The sequence below is a fragment of the Tachypleus tridentatus genome, chromosome 13 (assembly GCF_004210375.1).
Source record: "Tachypleus tridentatus isolate NWPU-2018 chromosome 13, ASM421037v1, whole genome shotgun sequence".
In the NCBI taxonomy this organism is placed as follows: domain Eukaryota; kingdom Metazoa; phylum Arthropoda; class Merostomata; order Xiphosura; family Limulidae; genus Tachypleus; species Tachypleus tridentatus.
The window spans coordinates 84,026,189-84,038,750 of record NC_134837.1 but is presented as its reverse complement, the minus strand read 5'-3'; the positions used below and the strand labels follow the sequence as shown (position 1 = coordinate 84,038,750).

General features: G+C 33.5%; 1 protein-coding gene across 1 annotated transcript; it reads right to left on the bottom strand.

The window, feature by feature from the left end:
- Positions 1–6,138: 6,138 nt before the first annotated feature.
- LOC143238312 (X-box-binding protein 1-like) lies at positions 6,139–11,982 on the bottom strand. The gene is made up of 6 exons (XM_076478413.1): positions 11,277–11,982; positions 9,580–9,676; positions 8,980–9,102; positions 7,948–8,090; positions 7,507–7,608; positions 6,139–6,804 (listed from the first exon to the last, which is right to left on the bottom strand). The coding sequence occupies exons 1-6, from the start codon at positions 11,564–11,566 to the stop codon at positions 6,729–6,731; spliced, it is 831 nt and encodes a 276-aa protein (XP_076334528.1). The 5' UTR covers positions 11,567–11,982; the 3' UTR covers positions 6,139–6,728.
- Between the last annotated feature and the right edge of the window lie 580 nt (positions 11,983–12,562).

Below are 12,562 nucleotides of genomic sequence, written 5' to 3'. Positions count from 1 at the left end.
AATCGCATACATATACGTTTTAAAACTGCGTCCAATATTCGCGGTTTTCGCTATTCGCGGAGGGTAAAGAACGTAACCCCGCGAATAACGAGGTCACACTGTACATAGAATCAGATGCATCTGAAAGCAAAAATTTTAATAAATTCAGTAAAGTCACAACAATATGCTAAATAATAATCAATTTACCTTCAATCTCTTGTAGTAACTGTAAAGGTAATAAAATTTTCACCAATAATGAATGACGGACAGCAGAGGTTAGGGAAAATTGTCGCCAGCGGGCGAAGGCGAGGTTCAGGACATGACGTTGAGTCGTAGACAATAGTGCTAGTGCACGTCACCTATTCATGCCCTAAGGAGGCCGACCAATCGAATTCGGCCTGCTCCTCTCTAGCAAAGATAATTTTAGAAGTTTGTCGAGTCGAGGCCTGGGAATCCCGTAGGATCGATGCTTTTAAAAATATTCCATTTGCGTTGGATTACAGATCAGGCCACATGGTTAGATTACACCAACTAGGGCCACACTAAATGGCTTGGCGGGCCGGGTTGTGGCCCGCGGGCCGCCTGTTGCACACCCCTGTTCTATATATACGTAACAAACTTGTCTTTTAATTACTTGTTTCCAGCCGAAGTTGAGAACCGAAGACTGGTATTTCAGTGTATGAAGAAAATTCTGTTTATGCATGTGAAAGTCCTGTTTATCACTCAATAGTCAGTAAAGATAGTGTAAAGTAAGTGTATTGATGAAAAACCAGTCTATACCTTTCAACTAATTAGCAATTAGTGTTATTCGAAGTTTTGTTTTGTATTATAGATTATTTGTGGCCATGTTTTGGAAGATAACCACACCACTGTTTTGCACTAAGGTTGATGCACACTTCGTATGAGAATAAGAATGTTAAGCTGCATTCCAGTTTCTGAAGTACATTTTGATTTATTCCACTCATTGTCGATATTGTTACCAGTGATAAGGCAATTGGCACAGTTTTGTAACAGACACAGAGGGGCCAAGTACATTATCATTAGTGTCATTTGTACATTGAGTATTTCTCAATTTTGATACTAGTTTGGTTTTTGAATTTCGTACAAATTACACGAATTTCAACACTGTGACAGAAAAAGAATTACATACAACTGTAGTATTGTATCAAATATAACCACTATTATTTGTGTGAAGGAAGGAATTCACCATTCATTTGGACCATACATTATTGATATGATTAATGAACTTTAAAAACTCAATAGGTATAATTACACTTTTGCTTGTCATCCTACAAAAGTTCAACTTTATTGTATGTTGCCAACTTAGTCAGTGGTAAAGAAATACTAATGGATTATCCAGCTAACCTTAAAGATCATGTTTATTCATTGACTGTTCAGATCCTGAGTACCATACAATGACTAAAACTAAAGCAGTGGAAGTGATACTAACCCATTCAAAAAGTGATAATTCTGCATTTGTTATGCACATTCTAGATCAGCAATCAGGAACTTTGGAAAAACAACTGAAGCATCCAGACATAGTTTGGATGATTCCTAGCATTCCCATCAAAAACTTACAAATGCAGCACTGATGTATGCAAAATCTAGTAAATGTATAGTCAGTTATGTCATGCCAGCATGACATTATACTGCACAATCATCATCACACACCAAAACATAGTGGCAAACCCGTGATACAGCTAATGTCCCCCAGAGTTCAGAGGCAGGGAATTTTCTAAGCTTTGAATAGTTGTTTGTTTTTTTACTTTCGCGCAAAGCTACACGATGGCTATTTGTGCTAGCTGTCCCTAATTTTGCAGTGTAAGACTAGAGGGAAGGCAGCTAGTCATCATTACCCACCACCAACTTTTAGGCCACTATTTTACCCATGAATAGTGGGATTTACTATCACATTATAACGACCCCACGGCTGGTGTCACGGGGATTCGAACCCACAACCCTCAGATTACGAGTCGAGTACCTTAACCACCTGGCCAGCTTTGAATAATATCAGGTTCTGAAAACACCAGGAAGTATCACAAACTATTGTCAATGTGTGGAAGCCGTTTCTGGTCACATTCGGGTAAAGATGCTATGTAATTATGAAGACATTATACTCAATGTTCTTCTCAGAAAAACCTCAGTTAGAGAGAAGTTGTCTTCCCTCTTGAGAGAACTGCCCCGAATATAGCTGTTCTTCTGCTCAAACTTCAGCAGGGTAATCAAAATGTGATAGTTATTATCAAGTACTTCGCCAAGAGGGCTGAAGATTATCCATTTAGTTGACATGCTTTTGCAGTTTATCATAGATGTGTTGGAATGAATTCACACTTTGGCGCACGTGGAGTCAGTTGATTATTATACAATTAGGACATTTGACCGATAGCAAAAATTGTAACTGGGAGGGCAGTGTGGACATTATTATTCAACTATCAAGTGGTGAAACATAGATAGGACATTTTATGATAATCGTTCGATCTATTTATTTGAGTTGTAGTGAAATTTCTGTAGAGCAGACCACGCAAGACTTACTAAAGACATAGCTAGGGCATCCGATATTGTTAATTGAAAGACCTAGGGAAATTTGCAATTGTAATCAAATGTTAATGACAACCGAAGATTCTATCAAATAAGTTGAAAGAGCTTTGCAATCATTTTTTTACCGATCATTCGGGTTAATTTTAGTTCATATGTTGGAAAAAAATTGCCAATGAAGCAACCAAAATATTAATAACCAAATTGTTCAACTATTATTTTGCATCAGCTAACTACAGTCTTTGAGCTTATTGCCATGTTGCAAAATATTAAGTACACATTTTCAATTTCTTTCTCGCAAGCTGAAATGGGAGAAAGAAGAAACAATCGATTTGACCAAGCTAAACTATGGACTTGAAATGTGTTGCAAAATAAAAGTTGTCAAATATTCATGAAAAAAGAACCTTGGACATAACCTGTGAAGAACAACTAATACTGTCTGCATATCAGTGATAGTGGAGAGGATTCTCACGTAAAGTGATTCTAGCTAGGCAAATGTGTAAGTTTAAATAATTGTGTTCGGGGGTGCTAAATGTAATCTGATACCACTTAGTTGGAAAGTTGTTTACTCAAGACAAATCATACATGATGAAAAACTGTATGCACAGGTAATCTTTCTCGTAACATTTTACGTTATTTGACAAGTCCTCGATCACTGGGCATCAATCACAAAAGAAAGACAAGTCCACCCTAATTGCTGGACCAATCACTCGATGAAATTTACAACTAAAGCAAGAAAGAAATTATATCGAGTCCAATTCTACACTAAAAATATACATTTTATTTAATATAATGACTTATAAAGAATGAAAAACAATAACATTAATTACTAATTAATAACCCCATAAACATTACTTACTTAACTTTATAGACTTTTGCATTGTGCATCATATTTCTATCTGGCAATATTATTAGTGCAAGGAGAGTAGTAATTATAACTTACATGTAGTTAGTGTATGGAAGTTTTGTACGCAAAGATAATTATAATCAGCCATTTTCCAAAAACGGGAAAGTGTTGAGCCAACACAGACCTGGAATCGGCACTTTATTAAAAAATGCTTAATAAAAAGTGGTAAGTTGCCACACAATCCGTATGAGTGAAAGTCTTGCAAGATGCCATATCTCCATGTTGTATCATAAGCTTTCTCTAAATTAAAAATAAAAACAAGATGTTGTCGTTTCAAAAAGGCTTCTCTGACTGATGTTTCAAAGCAAATTAAGTGGTCTATTGTGGAGCGTTGTTTTCGGAACTTACACTGAGTGGATGAGAGAATGTTGTTTGATTCAAGGAACCAAAGAAGACAAGCATTAATCATCCTCTGTGAGGTCTTACTGAGACACCTCGTCAAAGCAATTGGGTGGTAATTCAAAGAAATCTTTAGATCCTTCCCAGGTTTAAAAATAGGGAGTACAATAGCTTGGCACCAAGCATCATGAAAGACATTCTCCTGCCATATCTGGTTAAAGACAGCCAGGAGAATAGTAAAAGAGGCAGGAAAAAGGTGGCATAGCATCTCAATGTATATCATCAGGTCTAACTGATGTATTGCCAGACCGATAAAGAGCAAATTTGAGTTCCACCAGTATAGGAGGGCAATTGTAGTCATAGGGATGATCAGTCGAAAAGGAAAGAGGCAGATGTTCAACTCGTGTTTTAATAGCTAAGAAGGAAGGAGATGAGTTTGAAGAGCTAGATACACGAGAGAAACATTCACCATAAGTATTAGCAATGCTCTGAGCATCAGCAACTTCATGGCCATTGAATATTTAAGATAGTGACTGAGGACGTGAACAAACGGTTTGTTTACTTTTTGGGGGTGTCAAAAGAGGAAGACCCCATGAAAACACCTGGGCTCGAATAAGGTGAAGTTGGGCAATGACTGGAAGATGTGGTAGGGACAGAGATAGAAGTAGATACTGTTTCGTTAACTTTGATTTTGGAAGGTACTAGATTGAGATGCATTGCTAAGGATTCTGTAGGAGGCACGGAAAAGTCTGGACTCCTACTGTAGTAGCGGAATGGATTACAGCAGCATAAGTCCCAGATGGAATTGGGAACAGTAATATACTGAACTGTCTTTAGACGTTGTACTTCTTTCTCTTCTACCCACTTAGGGCAAGAAGTAAAATAGGAAGAATGTGGGCCATTACAGATAATACAATACAGTTCTAGTTGGCATTCAAAGGCATCAGTCTTTACCAGCACAATGGGTACCTGTCAAGGAACCACAGCAACATGTTTTCGAATAACCAAATTCTTGACAATGAAAACATCTAACAGGGTTAGGAATATAAGGCCATATCTTACAATTTAGATATCCTGCCTTGATTGTGGTAGGAGGACGTGATGTTGTAAATGTTAATATTAGAACATTTGTCAACTCCATAATCCCATCTCCATGAGTAAAAATTCGGCACACGGCTGTAACACCTTGGCTGGTGAACTGTGCAAGGATCACTGACTCAGAAATGGTCTTTAAATCTCTCTCAATTATAACTCCTCTGGAAGAAATTAAAGTAGAATGAGGAGTAACCTCAATGGCTATATCCCCAATGGCCTTTGATTTCAAGAGGAATTTGGGATGTTGTGATGAAGATGTTTCCACTAAAATGTCCCCAGAACGTAATTTTTTTACCGATTTAGGAGATCCAGCAAGCCCTTCTAAATAAAAAAATGGAGACATCTGCCCTAAGGGTTTTCAGTTAAAAATATGTATAATTAAATATTGTGGAACAGATTCAAGTTGAGTGTTTGACAGTCGTTTGCCTGTAGTCGGATTTTTCTCTACTGTCATGCTTTTTTTTTTATTTGAGGAGTATCCATAATAAAAAAAGAATATTTCAGTGCCCACTGGCCCCACCCACTGTGGAGCCCAACGAGGGGATGCACTACAGTGATGCCTGGGTTTCATGAGCACTATAGCTGAGCACCAGTATCAGACATAATATCCACTACACCCGTTGAAGACGTCCTACGCTGGCACTCAGTTGACCCTGGCCCAATTGAACTAGCCAATCGATCTTGGGGGCCACCTATGATTGCCCATCTACAGGAATTTAAGGCCAAAGTGGTGTGTTGGAATTGGACCCCTCAACCACCAGGATCCTCTCCTCCCCTTTACGGATCACCACGCATGGCAAACATACAGGTGGATGTTTAGATCCCAGAGGAGGTAAACTGAAAGTACAGAACCTTCTTATGGAGGTCCCTTTACCACAAAAAGGAATTCACATCGAGGTACAGACATGTCAGGAAAAAAAAACTTTTCTTCTTGCGAGAATGAAGTTAAAGTCGTAACAGAATTAGAAGTAGTAGTTAAAATAACACCATACTTTTGTTACTATGAATAAATATCTAGTTTATTTATTTGTTCATTTGATACTTTTTCTTTCTTTAACTGTCTGGCTTTGATTCATTCTCTGCAAAATAAATTGGGGAACCTTTTGTGAATATTTGTATATCAAAACATATTACCACTAATAAACTGATATTACTCATACCATTGTGTCATTTCATACTGATCAATATAATCCTAAAACTAAAAAAGGTATGCGAAAAGTTCTCTCTGGGTTTAGAGTACACTTAACAGTTTATCATTAGAAAAAAGAAAGCAATACACTATATCTGTGTAAACAGGACTAGTATTTTTATTTCCACAAAAAAACCCAAATCCAAACTTTACACATAGGTATGTACACAGTTCATTATAAACGAGGAAAGGCATTTATAAAATAAGTTTTATATATTACTGATGCAAAATATTATATTAAGGAAGGAAATAATTCTGAAAATGGGTCTTCCCAAGATGATTCATCTAGAAGATTACCAAATCCTGAGGAGTCAGCATCGCTTAAAGGTGAACACAAGGACAAGGCAGAGTCATATCCAGAATCACTCCTAGATGGAGACATCTTTGTTTTCATAGACTCTAAAATATCTGAATGACAAACAGGTGAACAGACAGGAAAAATATAATCTTTAGAATTCTCTGCTGAATCTTGATTAACTGCAATTTCTGAGAGGTCATCTACAGTAATGTCCATAGTTTCAGAAGTTAAAACATCCTGTTCTGTTAGATCTTGATCAAGTGCATCCTCTGAAATCATTGGAATGGGCTCATCAGTGGAAGTAAAAACACTCACATTATTTTTAAGAGAATCCACAGCTGATGTATCAGTGCTGGACTTCTTGTAATACACATGATCAAATCTAATCAGTTCTTTGATGGATTCCAACTCTTCTGCTGTGGGCCCCACCACTTGATTACTGAAATCTTCACTTTTTCCATTCTAGAGCATAAAAAGTGATACTTACTTTGAATATTGAAATGATACACAGATTAAAAGATACTTTAATTATAAAATTCCAAGGACTATATATTATACAAAAAAAATATTATACAAAAATGCACTACCAAATCAATTTAATTAAAATGCATTTTATGCTGTGTAGCATCAAAATAAATGTTTTACCACACTCCACTAAAGTAAATGTACAATTGAAGCCATTTTGTAATATACATTTTAGGCCAAGGAATAAACCACTGCAAAATTTAATTGCCGATTCATACATTTAACTGACAAAAGATAATTTACTGTTAATTCCTGGTGTTTTAAAGTTTTTTTCCCCAACAGGAAGACAAACATTAAAATAAAAACATATCTACTAAACTTTCAATGTGGTAGCAGTGGGTTTCTCTTACAAATAACTAATTTACTGTACAATTATTATCTAGCCTTGGCATAGTTATTTTACAGTCATATATAAAGTGGTGTTTATTTATATTGAAATGACAAATTAAAAAAATTTTTAAACAAATACTGCATTCAAAAGTATGTGCTTTTTTTTTCTTTTAATCATAAAGTTGCTAGTTCAAATGCTCCTTTAAACTTATGTGGCTGCAAGCCTTAAACAATCAGTTCAAGAAACAATTTCCTTGAATTTAAAATGCATCTGAGTGGGTTCATCTTGAAAAGCCTATTAAAACATACCCGCACACTGTCAGAGCTGGATGAAATAGAATGTTCTGATTCTTGAGTATGCTGGAGTAACTCTTCACTGTACTGCTGAAGCAGGTCAAGGAAGTCATCAGACTGGACAAGGAAAAACAGTATTATTGTAAGCAACAGCATGGTCAAGTTTTGAAAAAAAATTTAACATTTGTATATGATATTGATCAAACAATAATTTGTATACAAATAACACACTACTTTACACCTGTTGCTAACTCTGAAGTTTTGCTGGTACCAAGTTTTTCTAAAAGACACCAAACAGGTTGCAAAAAAACAACCTAATTACAGTTTACGAATGATTCAATTATATGAAAAAAATGTCAAGTTCAACTCTTTCCTTAAAAAAGATAAAAATGAAAATTAAAACAAGTCAAACTACAGCAGTAAGATATTCAAGATGAAAAACAAAAAAGTACTAACCTCATCATTACTGGCAAGAAGATGTATTGCATCATCAAGAGAACAACTGGTAGATCCTGTTCCTTCTGCAGAGGCCCATTAATAAGCGATGCTTGCTTAAAAGATCTACTAAAGTCTTTCTCTCTGTTGATGCAGTTCTTCATCTGTTAAAATAAATTTCTTTAAATGTACCTTCTCAGTTGACACTCATATGGATAATCAAAAACATTCATTACACATACTACTAGATATTATTTCTCAAAGTAACTTTAAATATTTTGTTCATTACCTACAAACACAAACAGCTATTCTAGTTATTTACATCTCTGGTATAAGGTTATTAATGTTTTCATTAATCCTAAATATTTCCTGCAAGACTATTAAGCTACTCAAATAGAATTCAAAACACAAAATCTTGTTCTTCCTTATTTATTATATATTTCATTACTTACAAAGATAAACAAAAGAATCTCTAAATGAAAGTGTTACAACTGCAAATAATTTTAAGCAATAGTTATGTTAAAAAGTTACTGGAATTTAAAGTATTCTGTCAAATTAAATGATACTTACAACTAATGTTATGGCAGATAAACAAGTTAAAAAAAAAAAGAGTGAAATGGAAGTATAACCATTAACATACTAACAACTCATCAAGAATGCTTTATCATCAGAGAGCAACTGTACAAAATATTGTAAAGAAAGTAAGGATATAAAAATATTCCACGTAACTTGTTTCATTCATCACTCAATTGAAATATGAGAAAAATCTATTAAAAGGAAGTTAAGAGTAAGATTTTTTGCATTGAACCTCAAAATATGTTAGCAATAATGGCAAGATTTAGTTTTTTAGTCAAACAGTTGTTTTATTCAAAATGCATGGGGGGGGCTCCTCTTTATGACTTAAATATATTTACTTATAAACAATAGCTATCATCTAATTTCTGAAGAATAAAAATTAGTATGCAGCCTGTGTGCATGATACTTCAATTAAAGATGAGTTCATGGTAAATCAACGTCAGTCAAGTTTAATATTAAATATAAGAAATAGTTTACCATATCTTCCTGTTCTTCTTTTATTTCTTTCAGACCCAGTCTTGATCTCAGGTCAGAATTTTCATTTTCAAGAAGCATCAATTTCCGTTTTAATGTTTTGTTTTCTGACAATAATAACAGTTTCTGTAAAGAAACACAAATTCTATAAGCAACTGAATATTGTACTACAGGGTGTTTGGAAAGTCACTGTGCATTTATATATTTATTAACAGACAAAACTGCACAGTGACTTTCTGAACACCCTGTACAATCATTCATTAAGAAGTTGTACATTTGTAAACAAAATCATGCAAGTAATGAAAAGTTTTTAATTACTGCTACCTCCTTAAAATAACAAAAATGTATGTACTAAAATATGCTGATCTACGTGTAGACAGTCACATATATATAAACAAAGCTTTACAGTATTTCAGTTTAAACTACACTGCATATCATTAACAGACTAAAACAGTACATATGAAGGAAACCCCATATTGAAATTATAAACAAATCTCAATTCTTAAATGAATATTATGTACACAAAAATTTAAGAAAATTAGATAATTAATGTGGCAATTTAAGCCTTATATATTTTTCAATCAAAAAGTACTATCATCCTACCTCTTTCTCCAAAACTTTGACAGTTATTTCTAGCTCATCTAGCCTTGCTTTCTTCCTGTCTCTGGCTGACTGAGCTGCAACTCTATTTTTTAATTTTCTGAAACAACAACAAATGAACTGCGTGCGTGTGTGTATGTATATATTAGTTATTATAACCTAAATGCAAGCTGAAACAAAAATAAATTTGAAAATAAACAAAAATGTTGCACTAATTTAAAAAATCCCAGGGTTAATACCTATAATGTGGTATATAAAATGAACCTTAGGTATTAGAGGTTGTTGTTGTTTTGAATTAAGCACAACAGGCTATCTGTGCTCTGCCCACCAAGGGCATCAAAATCCAGTTTTTAACATTGTAAGTCCGCATTTTATTATACCTGTTACTAATTTTTGAGGTACATGAATACAATCTAGTTAAAAACAGTAACATCAATCTCTTATAAACATTACCTAAAATAAGTTATGCTATTGTACTTTTCACACTCTTTATCATAACAATGCCTTTTTCATGTGCATGTGAGATCATTAACATTATCAAAATAAAGACAAAATACACTGTCACCCAGTGGCAGACTTACAGTTGTATGGACCATGGGGCTAATAATTTTTGTGGTCCCTACATCCCACGTAATTTTACATAGAACAAAATTATCGATGTGCCCCAATTCAGATTACAGGTCCTGGAGCTAAGCCCCCTCTGGTCCCTACCTCAATACATCACTGATTTAGAAGAATGGTAAAAATATTTCTTCAAAAATATCTTTTAAACCTCCATAAAACATTGAAAAATGCTACTGAAAACTTATTGGCATATAATTATTAGTTTACTGTGGTTTTATTTAGATCACAGCTAATAATAAAATTAGCATCTTTTTCATTTTGAAATAAGTAAACAGCACTTAAATTGCTGACACAAGCTACTGAAATCAGAATAAAAAAATTTTAATATTCTAAATAGCACACATTTGAATATACATGTCTGTATTTTATTATGGCACGATAGCTTCTTCTACACATTTATATTATCTAATACATTATACCAAGAAAAACATGGATAATTCTAAAAGTACTAACTTAAGAAGTAAACAGCCAGGAATGAAACCATTCAATCAGGTACCAAAATGGTAACATTTTAACATAATAGCTTTTGAGACTATTTATTTAGACTGAAATTATCTTTATAATGGGTATCATAAAATAACTGTTAATGTTAATACATATATTAATAAATATTTTTTTTTTTTTACTATTATAACCAACATACAACTAAGCACAAGTTGATAGTCCTGGATGGAAACAACCATATGCATAAAACAAATCAAACCTCTAGTTTCCATGTAAATAAACTAACTAGTTCAAAACTCCAAAATACTTTTATAAAATATATTTTTACACAATAATAAATTTCACTGACTGCATCAAAGAGTATGGAATTCTTTTGAGGTATATCAGTAAAATATGTCTAAAGTATCAAATTAAATACTTATTATACATTAGCTATTTAAATGGATTACTCTGCAAAACTCTGAATAAATAGCCCAAAATATACATAATTCACAAATGGTGTGACCTCTGAATATAGCAAAATTTTAGTCCTCATTGTGTAATAAACAAGATACTCTGCTACTACTAGTACTAGTATATTAGAACATAAATAATCTACTTAAAGACCAAAAATACTGATTACATAATCTTACCTTCTCATGATTTTTTCTTCAAAACTTAGATGGTCAAGACGTTCTCTTTTCCTTGCACACATAGCTGATTGACTCTTACTCTTTCCCTCACTGTTTTGGTTTAATACGTCTGATTTAAAATCCTTTTCGCTTTTCAAAATAGACATTCCACTTCTAGGAAGTGTGGTAATGCTAGAGCAGAGGTTTAACGAGCTTAACGTACTATCAGGAAAATTTGTAACCTCTGAAGAACATTTTTTTAGTACTTCTGGACCAATTTGGTTGGTAGCATTTGTTATTACAATGGCCATATTTGAAGATGTAAGTAACAAAATTTAACTTTAGCTTAATTACTTTGCCTAATGTAAATAAATCAGGTTTGGGAATAGTGGGATACGGATGATGCAAGACTTGATATAATTACAAGTTATATTGTCGTTCTGCTGATAGTAATATAAATATAATTATAACGACAGTAGTATTAAAAATAGTACTATAAGTATAAAAATAAAATTAAAATTAGAAAACTTTAAAATTTAATGTTATTAATTAACATCACACATTTCATATGCTCTTAACATTTACCTTCATTGTTACACAACCATCCAACAACTGACTATAAACATTCTCTGCAAAATTTTGTCGACGTGTCGACAACTTCCACTTGCCAACATTTAATTGGTTGCTCACAGACGTCACTAATACTCATACATTCTATTTTCGTAAAGGTTTCGATCGAGTAAGGATAACGAAATAACTTATTTAAAGATTACTAGTAATATTTTTAAGTTTATGAAGTGTTTCAACTAACCTTGAGTTTTCAGGTATTTTATAAAACTTTGAGAATCGATACCGACTTTTTCTTAAATACTTAACCTTGCTTTTACATCGAATGGTGTCCATAATTTATAATTATAAATCATTTCCAGACAAACTGATTCTGTAAAATCACATTTTTATTTAATTTTTTTGTATTGACATCCGATTCCGGTGTTTTAGTTTCAGTGCGTGCCGTTAAAACAAGTGGAAAAATATAACTAGTGAAAGTGGCGTGCGGAATGAATAAAATAATAAGCACGGCTAGAAATATCGTGGTTTTACACACCAGTATTAGAACAAAGTTTTCGTAACACAATATATAATATTTCAAGTTACCTTGTGGTTCTAAAACATATATTAATAGCACATGAATAAACGAGCATATATTACATTTCACGCACTCACCTTCTGCATTATTGTTCTGAATTAACGAAATTACTTATGCGTCGTAAAATGGTACATCATGTTTTTTCTAAATCAGTATTTTA